Here is an 18,984-nt window from a genome sequence, read left to right as displayed (position 1 = left end):
TCTAGTGACTAGAAAAATGTTCTAAATGCGCGTCAAATAAGATATTGAAATTCTCAATAACAGCTACTACAATCGCAGAATGTATATGATAGAGAAATGAAACAACAAATCCAGTCCAATATGATGGACACCATATTGCTGTTTTTTATGATCGGCGCGGGATTGGTGAATTTTTTTGGCGCGAAGTCTGAGACGAGGCTCTAAATTTTACACGAACAAAGTAGATTGAAAGGTATATTTCAATAATTATAATTATAATTATATTAATAATACGTTGCTTCATCTCATAGAATAAATCGAATAGAAGAATATAAAATTCTCACTAGTGGGAATTAAAAAAAAAAAAAGTATGATTCATGTCGAAACCCTCTTGAAGTTATACGTGAAGGAATCCTTTTACCAACCGCGCGTTTCGCGGTTAGTGCCAAAGTTCGCTACGGACGCGCCACATGGATTCCAGATTCGAGAAACGTATCTGAATCTGGATTCTGAATCCCAACGATATCCTGATCAGTCTTGACTAACCAGTCCTGTGATGGTGTAGCTTTCTCCGCTAGTTACGAGCTGATACGTGTGTTGGTGCGACCTGGTGATTCGAATGGTGAAAAGGATCTCGTCGTACATCACACTGTATACCGAGATCTAGAGCGGCTTGTCAGTCACATTCCGGGAATGTACGAAACGCGAATGATAATAAGGCTAAAGACGGCTGATCTCATCTTTATGGGACGCTCGCCGCGATAGTACAATATAATAATAAATCATCGTCGATCGGATGAAGGGAACGCCGATAGCAGCCACCGACTCGGAATTGGGCGTGTGTCGCGTATGAGAAGGCAATCACTTGAGCGAGCGCAACGCGCGCGCGCGCGCGCACATATACGAACGGACACGCACGGTGGACTTTTGACGGATCCGTGACTATTCGCCCTGCAATGGCGCCTGGCGACTCGCCTACTTTCTAAGCTCGCCGCGGTGAGAGGGGCCGCCGATCAGTCTCGCGTTCCAGCCGGATTGTCGGATTAAATGTGATCGTCGATAAACGCTGTTTAGGAGGATTGGAATTTAGAAGAGTCCAGGTAGAGTCTCTAGAGTGGAGTTCTCTCTTTCTCTCTCTCTCTCTTCCGACGAATATATAATCGCGCGCGCATGCTGTTCCTCGCGGCGATGTATCAGCCTTGCGACAGGACGTCTCAGGAGTCCAGGATATCCAGAGAATGCGCGGCACCGTCTCGGAGCATTTCCTCGCGGATGTGATCCTTTCTGTACGGCTCGTTCTTCCTCGCGCTATCCAGCCAACGATTCCGTGGCCTGTTCCACGCCTTTACGCTCTGTTGTCATCGAGGGACGACACAGCTGACACAGATCTCGCAGTTATGATTCCATCTTACGGATGTGCTGCGTCTCGTAGATACTTCGTGGGGAATGTATGACACGCGGATTCATCTACGACGGTGACTGGAAAAGTGCGCGCGACGATTCTCTCGGTACCTCCTGATCGTTAGCAAGATCCTGGATATTTAGATCACTTCATAGAGCTGTACGAACTGTAATTCCTTTGCGGTACGAATTTTTCGTACAGCGATTTCGGTTGCGTCGTTAAATGCAACGAGGAAGAGGAGGAGGACGACGACGTGTCCCGTGGACAACGACGCGGCGAATAATTCTTGAAAGAACTGTAGTCTCAGGATAGAAGCAAGAACGAATCAAGCATGGGGAACTGTTGCAGCAACCCGGCCGACGTGGAGAAGGAGAAGCCGGACAGGATCGGTAATCCCAGCATCGAGGTCGCGTCGCAGGTTAATCCAGTGCCTACGCCACCGCCTGATCCCATAAGGCCGATCCCACAGATCCCAGACACGGATATCACGACCGCAAAGATATTCGTTGCTCTTTACGATTACGACGCTCGTACGGACGAAGATCTCAGCTTTAGGAAAGGAGAGCACTTGGAAATAATCAATGACACCCAGGGCGACTGGTGGCTCGCCAAAAGCAAAAGGACCAGACAAGAGGGCTATATTCCCAGTAATTACGTCGCCAAACTCAAGTCGATCGAGGCAGAACCGTGAGTGTTGTTGTTGTTGTCACCTTAATTAAATCGTTTTAGGCGATATACGTTATCTTCGTGTAACGCGGAGATAATTGAAACTAATATGCATGTTTGTGATGTACATGCAATACGTTTAATATCTTATTACAACTGACAAACAGGAACTCCGGAGTTTTATTGTATAGATCATATGTGATTTTTATTCTGTAATTAATGTCTGAAAGTGTTTACTCGCGCATGCAATAAAAAGAATTGTTAGCAGTTAAGAGGAAGGAAAGGGGTAGATTCATAAATGTCATAATGCTAATTTGGATTTGCAGATGGTATTTCAGGAAGATTAAGCGAATCGAGGCTGAGAAAAAATTGCTTCTACCGGAAAACGATCATGGCGCATTTCTGATAAGAGACTCGGAGAGCCGACACAACGATTACTCCCTTTCAGGTAACGTCATAGAACGATAATAGAAACTACCGGTCATATCGTGGCGTGCGATATCCAGTGCGATATCGAATAAATGAATAATGATTGGGCCGGGAACGCGAAATGTAGCGTGCGATCTCTGCGAGAAAATTGCGAGATCGTTATTTTAAAGCGTCAGAGTGGGATGTATCGATGATTGTTTGCATTCCAGTGCGCGATGGTGACACAGTAAAGCATTACCGTATCCGTCAATTAGACGAGGGTGGCTTCTTCATCGCCAGACGAACCACTTTCAGGAATCTACAAGATCTCGTGGAGCATTACAGCAAGGATGCGGACGGTCTATGCGTTAATCTGTGCAAGCCGTGTGTGCAAGTAAGTTTCAACAAGTAGCCGACACACGATCGGCAGCCTCCCGATGCAACATCGATGATAATTGACCGATTAATAATGATCGACGTGCTGTTTATCGAGCGAGTTGCGAGAATAGAGGAGTTTAGACAGGATTCTGCGTTTAAAAACATTCGGGTGTCGTAGCGATAAAGTTTCATTTATCGCCGAGTTAGGTAAATCTTTATTGATAAAGAAATGATGATCGCGCCCGGCGAATTTTTGATGTAACATTAAACACGATTTCGTATGTTTCCACGAAAGAGTCGGCTTTGATTGGACATTGAAATGACATTGAAAATCGAATCGATATTAGATAAGCGATGATTAAAACGTATGACAAAAAAGAGCACACTATGCGACTTTAAATTGCGACTGAAACCTTTTTAACAATTACACACATACACACCTAAATACACAAATCAGCGGAAATTAATTGAAATTTTTTCTATTTATTTATTACTTACTGACATTGTACAAACTGTCTAAGCTCCAACACTTTTGTAGAAACAACAATGCGATCGATACTTGCTCGTCCCCTTCCCCGCCCTTCATTATAATTGTGGTAGTAATCACGATCAAGATATTACTATTATTAATGATATTAAGATTGATACATTTTTTTATCATTCTTTTTATTATTATTTTTCTACACTCTTTTATTATTGTTAGCGTTATTATTACTGATGCGCGATATTTTGAAATAACAAATTTAGAGGTATAATACATTCTAAAGAAAGATTTACGTATCGATTATATCTATACTATAATTATATCTGTGATTCTCGAACTCGGTTTCCTTATTCTTGGAAAATCGCGAGTAAATGAGGCTTAATAACATGGCAAAAATGAGATATATTTTTAAATTTATATGTTGAAAAAAATAAAGAGAGATATCAGAGATTTTTGAAGCACTTGATAAGCTAATTTTTTTACTTACAAAAGTTTGATGTCTGAATAGATTGTGTTTGTTTGTCTGTTTATTGCTTGCCCTTCCTCCCGGTGGATTTTCTTGGTAAATTGAATGTCCTAATATATGCCATAATACATCGTTTTTTTATTCTGTTCTTTTTCTCGACTTTTTAAATCGCTTCTCCATTTGATTGCGTCTGGCCTGTACATACAAGCACAAGCCCGTTTTATACGGGATTATGTTTCAGAAGCAGTAGATTGTCATTCACTTAGAGATATCTGATATCGTGTAAAAGCTCTCTGTATACACATTCGATGTAATTTCATATATATTTACAACAAGTTATCACAATTCCATCAATTCATTAGCATTCTAAAGACATCTCGCGAGAGGTGTAATGTATAGGTAAATATTCAGAATTAAGATTGGCAGCACACACGAAAGAAACGACGGTTTTCCCTTCCAATGCGAAACGTCGCTCTCTCGTCTATGAATAATACGATTTATATACGCGAGATCTTTTCTTATATGTATATAATCAATCTTTCAGTACTACTGATGTAAAAGCAAGACTCGTGCTTGTCGGTTCCAACGTATGTGTGTGCTCGAAATCTATATCAATATACAGGATGTTCCAAAAGCGTTTCTGCGTCTCTTTAATCAAGAGACAAACGAGCATGCTATCACATGTTTAGATTATACAGGATGTTCTGTAGCGAAACCGAGGCAAACTTTGTCAGCGTGTTCGAGAAATAATTTTAAACAAACAAATTCGTATACATCATGAATCGATTTGGTTTTTATCAAGAATGGAAAGTTCATTTTAATATGTCAAAGTTATATATTTTTATACTTAAATTTTATATCGACTGATAGTGTAGACAAACTTTTTTATTTAGATTAATCTCCCGAATATGTCGATTTCGCTTCGAAACACCCTATACATATATATATATATATATATATATATATATGCGTGTTTCTGCGATTCGCGTAAATCACAACATGCTTCTTTTTTTAGCTATACGATATATTTGAGACATTCTGCATAATATTATTATATTGTTCATTATTTCATTTTCATCTTTCTCTTCATTTCTCTAAAACGCATATCTCTTTATTGTTGGAACGATCTTGCGATCATATTAATCCATCCGGGATTGTGGGTGTTACTTAACACAATTGCAGGACATGGAGAGACGTAGGTTTGTATCCGCGAAGGCAGAAGAATTAAGCGCTAGTGCTCTTTCTTTCTTTTTACAATGTGCGTAGAATTGTCTTTTATGCTTAGCATAGATTCTTTTCTTATCTAAAAAGGAGACGGAAAGACTGATAGAGCTCTCTCGCCACATTAAAAAACAGCCGATGAAACACAAATTTCTTCACTTGCACAAAATCGAGGTCCCCTGTTCCGACGACAGCTGATTCCTGATTTGGCTTTGTTCGACAGGTTGAGAAACCCGTAACGGAGGGCCTTAGTCACCGTACGCGGGACCAATGGGAAATTGATCGTTCGTCGCTGAAATTCCTAAGAAAATTGGGCCAGGGACAGTTTGGCGAGGTCTGGGAAGGTTTGTGGAACAACACCACACCAGTGGCGATAAAAACGCTCAAGCCGGGCACCATGGATCCGAAGGACTTCCTCGCTGAGGCGCAGATAATGAAGAAGCTCCGACACGCCAAGTTGATTCAATTGTATGCCGTGTGCACGATGGAGGAACCGATCTACATTATTACGGAATTGATGAGGAATGGTAGTTTATTGGAGTACTTGCAAGGTACGCAAGGACAAGGTATGGATTGGCTCCCTCATTGGCCTTTTTATTAACTCTAACCAAATTGTGATCTGCACAACAACAAAACTCAAATTTTAAGTTTCTAAATTATAATCAAGGGAGTCTATGAAATGATCTTAAAAATTATCGATAATTTTCAATATCTTATTCTTTGAAAATATTCCTATTAGAGAAATCCGTTTATTAAAGTGCTTTAAGCTTTGAAAAATACTGTCTTTAAAGAGAACAAATCTATTTCTCAATCGTTTAATATAATGCATATTTTACTTTCTCATTAATTTTGCATCTCGAAATATTGCAAAATCGATAAAGCTAGTACTCTATAATCATATCTTTCCGTTGGATTATCATTATTATGTATACTTTTTTTTTTTTTTTTTAATTTATTTTTCAGGGAAAGGTAGAAATCTAAAATTGCCGCAACTGATCGACATGGCCGCGCAAATAGCCGCTGGTATGGCGTACTTGGAATCGCAGAATTATATCCATCGTGACTTAGCCGCTCGTAATGTTCTTGTGGCAGACGGAAATGTTGTTAAAATTGCGGACTTTGGCTTAGCTAGGCTCATCAAAGAAGACGAATATGAAGCTAGAATAGGGGCACGCTTCCCTATCAAATGGACCGCGCCTGAGGCCGCCAACTACAGCAAATTTAGTATTAAATCCGATGTATGGTCGTTTGGTATTCTCCTTACTGAATTGGTTACGTATGGTAGAATACCTTATCCAGGTAAGTCCTTTATTCTTAACTTATTTTTATATGTTCTTAATGAACAATTGCATAGCATAAATAGATTCATACAAAGAATTGAACTTAAAGTTTGATTAATTTAAAAAAAAAGGAGGATATGGAGGATATAAATCTTATTTCTCAGATTTAGTGATATTCAATTTTGCTATATAAAGAAAAAATTCGAGGATTTCGAAAATAAAATATCGATTCATCTCCTTGATGCATCTCAATTTTCGATTGAAGTCATTTGCATCATGAAATTGAATTAATAAAATGTAAACTTTTTTTCAGGTATGACAAACGCTGAAGTTCTTCACCAGGTGGAGCACGGCTATAGAATGCCGAATCCACCCAATTGTCCCGAGACGCTTTACAATATCATGTTGGAATGCTGGAACAAAGATCCTATGAAGAGACCGACGTTTGAGACACTTCAGTGGAAACTCGAAGACTTCTTCACTATGGAAGGTTCCGAATATAAAGAGGCGTCCGCGTATTAAATAATAGATATTTCTCTTCGTCAAAAACGATTCTTCCTTCATATTATTCTATTGAAAGACGCAAACGATGTTATATCGATGGCGGTCGTTACGATCTTCTTCATTGATCTATTTGCTATACAAGTTTTCACGGTACTTCTGGAAAAATATTGTAATCTTTATACTCGAACGATCATGATCATTATGCGGACGATAGGTGATAGTATAATTTTATTTAACGATAGATTTTTTTCTCTTTTTTCTTCATCTTTCACGATTTTCTTCCTTTTTCTCTACTTTTTTCGCACATTGTATCTGCCATAAAACTCGAAGATTGATCTTTGTATATTTTTACTTATATGACTTGAAACATATATTGGCATTTTGATATGCTCTATCGTCGCGCGGCGACGAAGTTTTAGATATCGTTTTAGACCGCAGTAAGAATGTTATATATACACATAGACGTTAAATGGCCTTTGTAAAATCGTTTATAAGTGTCACTTAATGTGAGGTAGTAACCTCGACCATTCGTAGAAATGACAATTCCGGATGATGATGCCGCGCGATCGGCAATAATAGCGATGTAATATATTCGTGTGTACGATATTAATATATTAATATTGTATTTCCCTTATTACAATTTCCGTACGCATTACGTAAGCGATCAAGAGAGTCAATCCTTCAATAAAACTGTACTACCGACAATGTTAAAAGGACAAAATGACGGACCACGGATGCACAACTTTATCATTCCTTCTCGTTCGAGCGTAACGACTCGGAATTTATTATGACGAACTCTCGGGAGATAGATATACGAAAGTTTCGCCGACGAACGATCTTGCGCATGCAGTTTGCACGTGTACGCGAAGATTGGGGATTTATTAACCGGTCCGTCCAAGAGAATGCGGAAGACTGTTGTGTCCTTGCGGCGACTACGTCGAACGACGTTATACCCTTTCGTCTATTTGTCGTGAAACCATTAGTACTGACTCAGCTACTGCCAGCTAACGTTTTCTAAGATACACTTGTTACTTGTAACATATAAGATCATCTTTCGCAAGTATACACGAGAGTGTACGCATCTATGAATGCATACTCAAATATCTGTGTATCTGGAATGTTTGCATCTGCTATGAAAACGTGGAGAATCAGTATACCGTGAGATATTTCTTAAGTATTCCAAAAAGAATGTATTTACATCACATTATTAATCTTTTGCAGGTCTCAAGCCGAGATATTTCCGGCACACACGCGAGTCACTCGTTTGAAGATGTAATAGAATCCCATCTTATCGCGCACGTATCAGATTGACTGTAGAACCGCACTAAATACTTGAATGACAATTCTGTTCATATAAGAAATAAATAGTTTATCGCAGATAATTTACGCAAAAAGGTAAGGTTTTTTCAGCTTTACATATATTATTCATTTGCTTTTCTAATGTCAAAAAATATATTAACACATTTATTTATTAAATATTATATAATATTTTAATTAAAATATATTTACTATTTATTCATTAATTTTTATATTAAAAATTAGCTAGTTACATATCACTAATAGAATCAGACCAATGGAAGATGTGCCATCAATCGGCTTGAGACCGCAAAGAGTTAATCATTCGGTTATACATTCATGTGTTATCTCGAATTTATCATTTTTATATATTTTTATAAATCGTATTTAAGCGTTTTATTATACTCATTTGTCGCGTGATTTTTCACGTTAGCGAGTACGTGACTCGAATAATTGAAAATAGTTATTATGCGGATAAAAGTAAGTGGATAAAATTAAATATACTTCATAAATGTATGCATCCATAACGGTAAATGATGTAAAATTATATATAGATATTTTAGCAATATCTTACTCTCTTTTAATACATACGCGCTCCACGCACATACATACACACATATACACATACAAAAATATGTATGGAATGTGCCAAAAAACCATCGCCATTCCTCTTTGCCTATTGATTCCATGACGAATTTCGAGTCGGCTTTTATTGCAATAAAAACTTTACTGTAAAGATTTTTTTTTTTTACGATTTAAAAATTTGTTCCATTAATTTCATTTTAAGAAATAAAGTATCAAAATAATATTAATAAAAAAAAAAACTTCTAGAATTACTCTAGAAAAATCGACTCTAATTTCGTCAGAGAATATGCCTCGGAGATTTGATAGACAGATCTCTTACTAAACACTATACACATGCATCTTCTGTTCTGAAGAAGTCAGAGCTGTGTTAATAGTACCAAATTGATCGTGAATTTCAAAGAGGTGTGCTCACGGGCGATATCATTAATCATACGATAAATTTTTATAATATTGTTATCATTTTGTGTAATGATCAATTTTCTCGTAGAAAATACGATTTCCTTAAGTAAGTACTATCTTAAGTTGTAAAGAAAAACATTTAAAATTAGTAAAAGAAAAAATACGTTATTTGTAAGAAAACATTGAATCAAGTTATTGTTCATTTTGAGAAAAATACAAATATCGCCAAACTGGTATGCAAAAAATTATCAAGAATTATCATGATAGCACTATAGAACTAATTAAGATAAAGAGACTATATATAATTAAGAAATGTAATGCAACGATTACAAGCACAAAACGGATGAAAGTTTACTGGAACTATTTGTTAATCTTTATCCGTGCAAAAATTTTTTTCTATAATGGGAGGATAGAAGAGGGGCGATTTCCTTTCGAATAATTATGTATAATAGAAACCTGTGGCGAATGAAGATAAAATTACGTTAGATGTATAAGAGAAATAATCGACAAAATAAACGGAACAGTTTTGTTTACAAAAATGAAATCATTCGAATATTGACTGTCAGATATCGGCGAAACTTGTAAAAGATAAGGATTATTCCAGATAACAATTTATATACTAGATGTCCCATTTTAACGGAAATAACTGAATTTTTCATATATAAATTTGATATTCTACACAAAAACTGAGTTGGAGAAAAATTTATAAAAAATTTTATGAAAGTTTATTAACATTAAAGTTTGAAGACAACTTGAATAGAGCTTTTACATTTCAATTTAAAAATATCTTGTACAAAATATTTTTTATGCTAAAAATTTTAATTAAGGAAACATTTTTTGTAGGATATTAATTTATGTTTTTATTAAAATGAGACATTAATAAAGAATTTTTTAGAGATATGTCATAGAAGGCTATTTTAAATTTTTGATTCCAGCGTAATTTGGGACGCGTCTACAATAATTAATTCTGTTTTCTTTTTTTTTACAGGAGACTAAAATGTAACAAAAATTTCTCTTGTAGCAACGAACGAAGAGAGCGGAATTCTTGTAGGAGTTCGGATATGGCTGCTCTAGTGTCTCTCACACGAAGACATTCACTAGACATACATGTAAAATCACCAGACCTGCAGGCGCGCGTCGGCGACAGGTGTCTCCTGCTGTACACAGGTGTGCTGTTCAGTCGGCCAGTGGTGGTCAGCGGCGCGCATTCGTGCGTGCGAGCGAGCGTGCATGCTTAGCGTGCGTGCATGCTTGCGTGCATGCGTGCGTGCTCCGTTCCGTTCCGTTCCGTGCCGTGCCATTCGTGCCGCGAGAAAACTCACCTCCTCCTATCTTTCGCGAGACGCGGGTTCCGTTCCGTTTCTTTCGCGGGCGAGGTGAGACTTTTCCCCGCGAGAAAGTTACGGCAAAAGAAAAACGCGGCCCGACGCCGCGTATGTGTCGGAGCTGTGTGTGAATAATGACTCGGCCGAGGCGCAAAGTCATCGACTCGGGAATACCGAGGAGAAGTGAGTGAGACTCGTTTCTCTCTCTCTCGTTCTTTTTCTCCTCCGTTTTCTTTATAATATCACGCCGTTTTCGGATAAAAGCTAAATTTTTATACGCACACGCCCCAATCGATCGGAAAGGATCATGGATCCGTGTTGCGGTGGGATATTATGTTAATCGTCTTTACGGTCACAGAATGCGGGAGGAAGAGCTCGAGATATCACTCAAGGTAATCGCGGGACTCAACCGTGGTCTGTTGTATTTCCTTTCAGTTTTCAGCCATATCGCTCTCTTCATTGCATTTCTTCTTTCTATTACTCTTCGTTCTTTTCCCACTTTTGAATCCACCAGCCTACATATTTCTATTTTATTCCATGTGCAGAAAGTGTAACGAGAGGAGGCTGGCGTAAATTCTTAAAAAAGGAATGGACGCATTTTTATATAATTCATCGTGATTTTCCATCGGCGAGGAAAGCGGTTTTTCGTTATATAGCATGTCATTGCATTATGAAGAGTTATTACTTGATTCCACGGCGAGGCCACAAGTTCGCCGATCGCGCTGCGTTTTTTACCTTCTCTTAAAACGTTCGGTCCTCGTCTAATGATGAGTAATTTGTTTCACTCGAATAACTTTCGGCGAATAGGTGTAGTAGACTTTCGACAAGATGACCTTCGATATACGAATCCCTCGAATAATTTAAAGACGATCTCGCAAGGAAAGACTGGAATTGAATTTTTAAAATCTAAAACAAAAAGAGAGAAAGAGATTGGAACATATCTGTAAATGTCATTATGTTATTGTCTCATTATTTTTAAGAAGAAAAAAATTAATTCAATTTCCTGAATTATTTTATCCGTGACATATATAAATAATCACGTACGAATGAAACTATTAATGATATTTATACGCAAATTTATTCTCACAACATTTATTTGTTTGATCTTTTCTTCGCCATACAAAATTTGCGGACGTGAAGAACCGAACGTAAAACGCTCGCCTCACCGGAAATCAACTCGATAAGCTTCGCACGCGATTAGTACGCGAGTTGCAATCGGGTGCTGTGGTTGATCGATTGCAGAGATTCAAGAATTATATATATGTATATATAATTGATAGTTGGGATACAACGATAGCGTGAAAATCGAATTTTTAAAAGAGTGAACCTGCAATTTAAAGCGTGAATATATATAAAATTTAATAAAGAAAAAAAGGAAAAATAAAGAGAATTTTCTAATATATTTGCAGGGATTTGTGATATTCGCAGTATGTAACTATTCAATCGCACAGGTATGTTAAAGTAGCATAAATAAAAAAAAAGGAAGAGAAATAGAGAAGCGCGCGCATATAGGATCTCTCGCGCATACGAGCTCGGTGCTGCTCCAGTGATCTCTGCTTATCTTTCGATTGCCGGTAACGGTACCTGCTCGCATTTTCATCGCGCCGGTCACCTGAGAGATTACACGCTTACATTTTTTTTTATTAATATTATTTTTATTATTTAATTACCGAAATAAATAAAAATTCTTTCAAACTTTCTCGAAATTTTGATCTTTCTTCGTGAAAAATATCGAGAATAATGTCATCATTTTCCGCAATTTTTTAAATTTTACCATTATATATATTTTTGCAATCGACTGTCAAATTAAAATGCCGTTTAACAGTTATTTATGTTACGTTTATCTAATTTACGGTTCATTTTTGATTAAGTTACTCGTATGATATTTCGAATTGTATGCTATTATTCCGAGACACCCCATACTTTCTTAATTTCCGCGGTATATTACCGGATTCCAATCGAACGAGGAACATGATATGATGGTCCGTGGTTTATAGCTATATCGGAACAATTAAATCAGAATGAAAGATGATATTGATGCGAAATATTCTGGTGTGCCTTATGTAGTCATTAATTTTAGTACATCAACGTTCGACTTCAATATATACTCTCTTATACCTATGAGAATTCCTGAGATACTCTGTCTCGTATGACGCGGGCCATATATGTCATTTTGAATTTTAAGCCCTAAATCACGTGCTCGCAGAAGTCAGGAGATTGCTTTCGGCGACCGGTTTTTTTTATAGGTTTACATCTTTATCCACGTATTAACCCACTTCCCTTATGCGACATGCTGTATAGACGATCGTATTTGGTGAAATTATTTGGGTCACATTCCTCATCAATCGTCAATCTGCAAGAAATAAACGAATTTATTGAGAATAACTCGGCATTAATATTTTTGCCAAATTAATTCTCGATCTTTGGAAATTAATTATTAATTAATTGAATGACCATTTTTATCATTTAATGCCTATTAATCCACTTACTTTGAGGACAAATAAAATCTACTTTTGGAGACAAATTAAAATTGCAAATTAAGATTTTTATTTAAATTTAAAATAATTCTTTTTTCATGATTATTAATATTCTTCTCTCGAGATATATTTTCCGCAAAAAGTAATATTTAATATTTTTCTCATTTAGGTAGTGATAGTGGGCAACGGTGCCGTAGGGAAGTCGTCAATGATTCAAAGATTCTGCAAAGGAACATACACGAGGGATTATAAGAAGACGATCGGCGTAGACTTCCTGGAGCGTGAGATTGAGTAAGTAATCGCTCGCGCGTTGCGTGTCGAATCATTTTAATTGAAAATTACTTGACTTAACAAGCTTGACATTCAGAGCAAAAAATGGACTAAACTTTTATAGTCAATGTGATATTAAGTAATTATTAATTATGAATTTTCGAGACGCAACGGAGATTACGGATTATTGAGAAAATTTCGAGAAAAAAGAAAATAGCGAGAGAATATTTGTGATATTTAAAGCGCAAAGGAAATCTAAAAGCAAATATTTCTCGGATTTCAAAAATATTTTCAGACACGATTGTGCGCTGATACAAATTAAATCGATTCGAATATTATGCCAATTTGATTATTCATTGTCGATCATTATATTGCTACTTACATGTATACGGATTCGAGACGCGACGCGCCTGAGAAAAACCCGATTTTAATCATGACAGCGCGAACTACCGTGGGATACTTCTCGCATCCCCCTCCGAATATTCAACGATGTAATGTCGGTCAATGTAGAAGGAAATTTTTATTTCGTTGCATGTGTATGTGTGCGATCAATCTTTTAATATCTCCATCATACCAATCACTTTTTGCATTCCTAGGGATCATATAATTCGCAGTAACGGTTTGGATAATAAATTCATAAAAAAATTATATATGTAAATTATATATAAGATTAAAATTAGAAATATAAATTAAAATTAATTAGGATTAAAATTAATATTTTATAAACTTTGCATTATAATGGCATCTTCTAATCAAAACGATTTTAAAAATCTTTTTAAAATCGTCGATTAAAAGATTTCTCGAGATATTGATCTCTTTAATAACATAAGTATATAAATAAATTTTATGCTGACATGTACAGAGTTGACGGCGAGGATGTGAGATTAATGCTGTGGGATACCGCAGGACAGGAGGAATTTGACGCTATCACAGCCGCTTATTATCGCGGCGCTCATGCTTGTGTCCTTGCTTATTCAGCCACTGATAGGGATTCCTTCGATGCTATTCCCTCGTGGAAACTCAAAGTATGAGATTATAAGAATAAGCTTTATTTGATTCTAATTCTTCATCTTTAGCTGTTCCTGAAATTTAATTCACAAGAACATCAAGATTAATAAATGAAAGTTTATAAAAAGCTGGAAAAATTACTTAAAATAGACGATCGAATTTTGAGGCACCCCGTATAATCTTTCTAAAATTTCCTTTTACAGGTAGAAAATGAATGTGGAGAAATTCCTACAGTCCTAGTGCAAAATAAGATCGATCTCGTGGAGCAATGCGTAATTGATCCGTGAGTGCGCGCAATTTCAGTTAAATTTCTTGGAAAAAAAAATATAAATTTGTATTTATAAATCGATAACCGAAACTTGATATAAATTATAGAGATGAAGCAGAGAGACTCAGTCGCGCCTTAGGCTGCAAACTTCTACGGACGTCCGTGAAGGAGGATATCGGCGTGATGAGTGTCTTCCGGCACTTGGCATCGCGGTGTCTGCACGAAATGCGTCGCTCCGACGACGACTATCAGGACGACCTGAGATTGTACTCCGCGGAACCTAGATCGCCTTCTGTCATTAGTACGAATAGATTTGAGCTTGTAAAAGTCCGCAATATTCATTTGTAATGTGGATGACGATGCATTTTTCTTTGCTTACAGGTGCGTTCAGTCCGGACGGATCAATGTGCGGCCGTAATGCCGGTAATGGAACGATAATCCTCCGACCGGGCGGCAAGACGAAGAGTCATAAAAAAAGAAATTTCGTGAAGAACGCTTGTAGACTATTGTAGCAATTTTCTCTATAGTATACGTACATATGATACAATATTACATTGCGCTCACAGAATATCGCACGGAGGTGTACATGTGGTATGTGTGCCTTGTAAATATATATAGTTTATTCTGATAAGCGAAATAGGAATGAGTGATTTTACAATGTCCAACAGTGCAAAAGCTCGTCAGATTTCTGACTAATGGCCTATAGTAAAAGTTACAACTGTAAAGGATACATAGTATGCATATCACATTTGATGGGAACTTATTAATTTAATATACGATAGAAATAATTATACTCCAATGTTAACCAAATAGTATAGATTACAAGATATAGAAAAAAAACTAATCGCAGACATTAAGTACAACTCTATGCGCACTAGCAACGAATGGGAATACAGCGCGTTTTGTAAATTTCTCTCGCCATATATTATTATATTGAATAAAAATTATTATTATATTTTTTTAAATTATAATGCATTCAAAGTTCTAACTGTGAAGTCAGGGTTGTAATGCCAATATTAATAGAATATTAATGATAATATTACAATAATTATATTATAATAATTATATATATATTTTATAAATATATATATATATATATATATATATATATATATATATAGATTATTATACATTTTTATTATATATATTATAAATAATTATAATATATATAACAATAATTATATAATAATATAATATAATAATAGTGAGATTTTTATATACAGATTAGCGCCATGATATTGATTATTCAAGTCTGACAATAATAAAATATTTGAAAAATTTATCATTAAATGTTCTAATTTAAAAAATATTTTTTTATCTTTATAGTTTTCCGTTTTTTATCGCTTTACAAATGGCATTAGTATTTGAAAATTTTATCATTTAATGTGTAAATGATATAAAAAATAAAAAATATTTTACTATCGACAAACTACTTTTGCATTAGAATCTGACTAAGCAAATATTTGAAAAATTTTTCATTCAATATATCTAAATTTAGTGAAAAATATTTTATTATCGTCAATAATAATCAATAATAATCAGCTCTATAAAAATTTGAAATTAAAATTGAAATAAGAAATATTTCTGAAACACTATGGTTTAAATAATAAATTAATATAAACCATAATCTTTTAAGGCAGCTGTTATAGTAAGTTACTTAATATATCTATTGTATGTGTTATATACTCTTATGTTTATTCGTTATATTATTATATAAAATGAAATCTTTGTACATTTTGCTAAAAATAAAACATGACACATCAAAATCTTTGATAAGCGCGCGCGTGAAATCTGAAAAGAGATCTCTAAATATCCATAAGAATAAGGAAAAAAAATAAGATGTTTAAAAATTTTCAAATAAACTAGTATTGAATAACTGAAATTATATATATATATATATATATATATAAAAAAAAAAAAAATTGACGATAGAATGAATTAATCGTCTTCATGGTTCTAGAAATTGATACTTCTTACAATAATTGATGCTTTACATAGCAAATGTACAATTATATCAAATAAGAACATAAAAACAGACCTACTTATTTAACTTTCAACATTCATGTAACATTTAAGATTCTGCATTTGTATACACATTTTTTTTTAGAAATTTCTCTTTATTTCAAAACGTACATATATTAGGTCTGAAAACTGTTAATCGACGTTTTCTTTCGCGAGCAAAGATATTCTTTTTTTCTCTAAAGGAAAATGCTGTTGAAATGCTACATCTTAGAATAAATTCTGAAATTGTATGAAAGAAATTATCAGGAATCATGTCACTACAATGCTAAATCCAGTTGATTGCTATGTATTCTACACAGCCAAATATACGCAGCCTAACTTACCCGCGAAAGAAAGTGAAAAATTTAGTGCAAAGAATAATAACGCGCAATTTTTCTCGAGTGTTCCCTAAAATCGCTTCACGATCGCGATAACGCCAAAACTTTGGAAAACTCCGATACTTCAAATCTGTATAAAGAATGAGGCAGACTTATCTGCCAAATAATCCTTTGTTGTTTTCACTGTGTCATTTCCAAGATATGCATCTTATCAATATAGTCAAGTAATCCCTGCAATCTCTTCTTAATTCGTTTCTGATCATCTAAGGTACATCCAAGAATAGCAGTCTCAAAGATTTTATCTGAATGCCCCATACCATGGGAGGAGCATGCGTTCATAAATTCTGCACATCTTTGTCGAGTGCTGCTTGGATCATGGCGCAAGTTCACAATCAAGCTATCAATCAAACCATTAACCTAAATCAAATAAAACGACATTTAATCACTCATTAAAAATTTGTACTTTCATACAATATGATCGCCAAATATCTCACATACCTGATGTAATGCCTCCTGTTGTACATGATCACGCTGAACTGTAACTAATACATCTACAGTTGAACAGCGCATAGACAACCTTTCTGCATACCTCAAAACATCATCCCTGTCAGCTATATGAAAAGAAATATTATTATTTTAATGTTTCTTCATATATAGTCTTTTCAAATTAAAAATAATATCATTTATAATAAGTTTACAATCAATATTCGAAAATTTATAATTATTAAAAATACATATATACTAAAATTTTTTTTACAAAATAAATTTGTATATTAACATTTTAATACATTATTATTATATTGTCATCATTGTATTTAAATTATATTTGTAAAAATAAGATTTTAATTGATTTGAATCCAAGAAACGATTTGATTCCAACGACTTTCGACAATGTGACATATTTTTACATAGAAATTAACAGACACATTTTATATATAGAAACAAAAAATGTCTCAAGCATGCTGATACCTTCCGACTACGTAAGTAAAAAAGATATCTCTCTGTTTTTCTACCACATTCTAGAATGTTGTCTTCACATTCTAGAATATCCTCTTCACATTCTAGAGTTTTCCGTCGCGAATATAGATGACATATAGTTGACATGAATTAAAGCAAACACTTACGCTCCTCGAGGCTGATTAATATATCGTTGTTCCTAAGCGTGTCCAAGGTTGTCAATAAAGTATCCTTCTCTTCCTCGAGTCTCGCGGCATCCTTCCGCAATTGTTCTACGTGCAGTTCGATTTGATCCAACAGGCTGACTAACCTGTCTTTCGGTTTCAGCTGTTTGCCGTGTTGTTGTTGTTGTTGTTGCTGTTCGCTCTCCATGTTATACGTTTTACCGTTTATTACCGTCTCAAACGAACAGCGATCTCTAATCGGATTTTACTTGACAACGTCGATGCGGACGCGCGCGCGCACGCCACTCTTATCCAAAATCGCTCACGCGATCTGCGTCAAGATCCGCTACGTCGAGCTGGTTTATATGTCGCGTTACATGCACGCCTCTCCTGATATATCGCATCCGATGCGAAACGATGTAAAGGAAATATCGCGACCTTACATTGACTCTTACTTCCGAATGGCACTAACTAACGTTGACAGGGCGTGAGTAATAGCGCGAAAGAACCGAGCGAGCGATTACGCGCGATATCAATAGCATATATATATATTAGATATTGGAACCAGCAATCTTTTTCATCGTACACGATTAAAACAACTATAAATGTCACGCGTATACAATCGAAGGATAATCGAATTGATTCACATCCGGGAAATTGGATTCGACTCCGACGCATTTTGACGTATTTTTATATCCGTTTGACATTTCTTTCTCTTCCCTCCCAATCCAGAATGCTTATATCTTTTAATAATATAATTATTTAATGAGATATATTTGTATTTATATTATCATATCATGATTATTGCGGTAGAGAAATTATTAGTGATGCAGGCGATGCAATTGTAAATGGCAACGTAAAACAGCTGTTTTAATTTGGAAAAATACATTGCATCTGATTGCGTCCGTCCGATATTTAATGATATATATATATATGTACATAATAAAATGCCTGTGTGTATTATTGTAAAATAATAATATTTTTACACAGTCATTTTTATTAAAATAATAAAAATAACTATGTGTATGTGTACAAACTGTAATGTACATTAATTATAGCAGCGAAAGCGATTGCGTCCAATATCCGATATATATACATGTTACATCCG

The 18,984-nt window shown here is 35.4% G+C and overlaps 3 protein-coding genes and 1 long non-coding RNA gene across 7 annotated transcripts; 2 read left to right on the top strand and 2 right to left on the bottom strand.

Moving 5' to 3' along the window:
- The first annotated feature begins 453 nt into the window (after nucleotides 1-453).
- Nucleotides 454-9,612, top strand: LOC126855825 (tyrosine-protein kinase Src42A). 2 transcript variants are annotated; one of them, XM_050603805.1, is made up of 6 exons: nucleotides 454-2,068; nucleotides 2,374-2,495; nucleotides 2,686-2,849; nucleotides 5,228-5,555; nucleotides 5,968-6,303; nucleotides 6,598-9,612. In XM_050603805.1, exons 1-6 carry the CDS (start codon nucleotides 1,713-1,715, stop codon nucleotides 6,804-6,806), a joined length of 1,515 nt encoding a protein of 504 aa, XP_050459762.1. In that variant the 5' UTR covers nucleotides 454-1,712; the 3' UTR covers nucleotides 6,807-9,612. The 2 variants fall into 2 exon arrangements, with proteins under 2 accessions (XP_050459762.1, XP_050459761.1); XM_050603804.1 differs by having other exon boundaries at nucleotides 457-2,068; nucleotides 5,228-5,570.
- Nucleotides 9,613-9,750: 138 nt separating this feature from the next.
- Nucleotides 9,751-15,530, top strand: LOC126855827 (ras-related protein Rab-23). 2 transcript variants are annotated; one of them, XM_050603807.1, is made up of 6 exons: nucleotides 9,751-10,235; nucleotides 13,040-13,161; nucleotides 14,003-14,165; nucleotides 14,352-14,431; nucleotides 14,524-14,717; nucleotides 14,798-15,530. In XM_050603807.1, the coding sequence occupies exons 2-6, from the start codon at nucleotides 13,079-13,081 to the stop codon at nucleotides 14,926-14,928; spliced, it is 651 nt and encodes a 216-aa protein (XP_050459764.1). In that variant the 5' UTR covers nucleotides 9,751-10,235; nucleotides 13,040-13,078; the 3' UTR covers nucleotides 14,929-15,530. The 2 variants fall into 2 exon arrangements, with proteins under 2 accessions (XP_050459764.1, XP_050459763.1); XM_050603806.1 differs by lacking the exon at nucleotides 9,751-10,235 and adding an exon at nucleotides 10,245-10,785.
- LOC126855828 (uncharacterized) lies at nucleotides 10,792-14,133 on the bottom strand. 2 transcript variants are annotated; one of them, XR_007688290.1, is made up of 5 exons: nucleotides 13,995-14,133; nucleotides 13,523-13,732; nucleotides 12,512-12,746; nucleotides 11,129-11,299; nucleotides 10,792-10,969 (listed from the first exon to the last, which is right to left on the bottom strand). It is a non-coding gene; the product is annotated as an uncharacterized LOC126855828 (long non-coding RNA). The 2 variants fall into 2 exon arrangements; XR_007688289.1 differs by having other exon boundaries at nucleotides 10,792-11,299.
- Nucleotides 15,531-16,512: 982 nt separating the features above from the next.
- On the bottom strand, nucleotides 16,513-18,406 carry LOC126855822 (BAG family molecular chaperone regulator 2). Its single transcript, XM_050603801.1, has 3 exons — nucleotides 17,880-18,406; nucleotides 17,254-17,366; nucleotides 16,513-17,172 (listed from the first exon to the last, which is right to left on the bottom strand). Exons 1-3 carry the CDS (start codon nucleotides 18,082-18,084, stop codon nucleotides 16,936-16,938), a joined length of 555 nt encoding a protein of 184 aa, XP_050459758.1. The 5' UTR covers nucleotides 18,085-18,406; the 3' UTR covers nucleotides 16,513-16,935.
- Nucleotides 18,407-18,984: the final 578 nt, after the last annotated feature.

This window comes from Cataglyphis hispanica, chromosome 17 (genome assembly GCF_021464435.1).
Source record: "Cataglyphis hispanica isolate Lineage 1 chromosome 17, ULB_Chis1_1.0, whole genome shotgun sequence".
Taxonomy (NCBI): Eukaryota; Metazoa; Arthropoda; class Insecta; order Hymenoptera; family Formicidae; genus Cataglyphis; species Cataglyphis hispanica.
The sequence above is the reverse complement of the archived record's forward strand: the minus strand, read 5'-3'. Positions and strand labels throughout refer to the sequence as shown.

Coding starts and splice junctions, on each gene's coding strand:
- LOC126855822 (XM_050603801.1), bottom strand. CDS start 18,084: ATGGAGAGCGAACAGCAACAACAACAACAACAACACGGCAAACAGCTG. Junction 17,367..17,879: donor ATTAATCAGCCTCGAGGAGC/GTAAGTGTTTGC, acceptor CTTTTCATATAG/CTGACAGGGATGATGTTTTG. Junction 17,173..17,253: donor AACAGGAGGCATTACATCAG/GTATGTGAGATA, acceptor TATTTGATTTAG/GTTAATGGTTTGATTGATAG.
- LOC126855827 (XM_050603806.1), top strand. CDS start 10,753: ATGCGGGAGGAAGAGCTCGAGATATCACTCAAG. Junction 14,166..14,351: donor TTCCCTCGTGGAAACTCAAA/GTATGAGATTAT, acceptor TTCCTTTTACAG/GTAGAAAATGAATGTGGAGA. Junction 14,432..14,523: donor GAGCAATGCGTAATTGATCC/GTGAGTGCGCGC, acceptor TATAAATTATAG/AGATGAAGCAGAGAGACTCA.
- LOC126855825 (XM_050603804.1), top strand. CDS start 1,713: ATGGGGAACTGTTGCAGCAACCCGGCCGACGTGGAGAAGGAGAAGCCG. Junction 2,850..5,227: donor TGTGCAAGCCGTGTGTGCAA/GTAAGTTTCAAC, acceptor TTTGTTCGACAG/GTTGAGAAACCCGTAACGGA. Junction 5,571..5,967: donor GCAAGGTACGCAAGGACAAG/GTATGGATTGGC, acceptor TTTATTTTTCAG/GGAAAGGTAGAAATCTAAAA.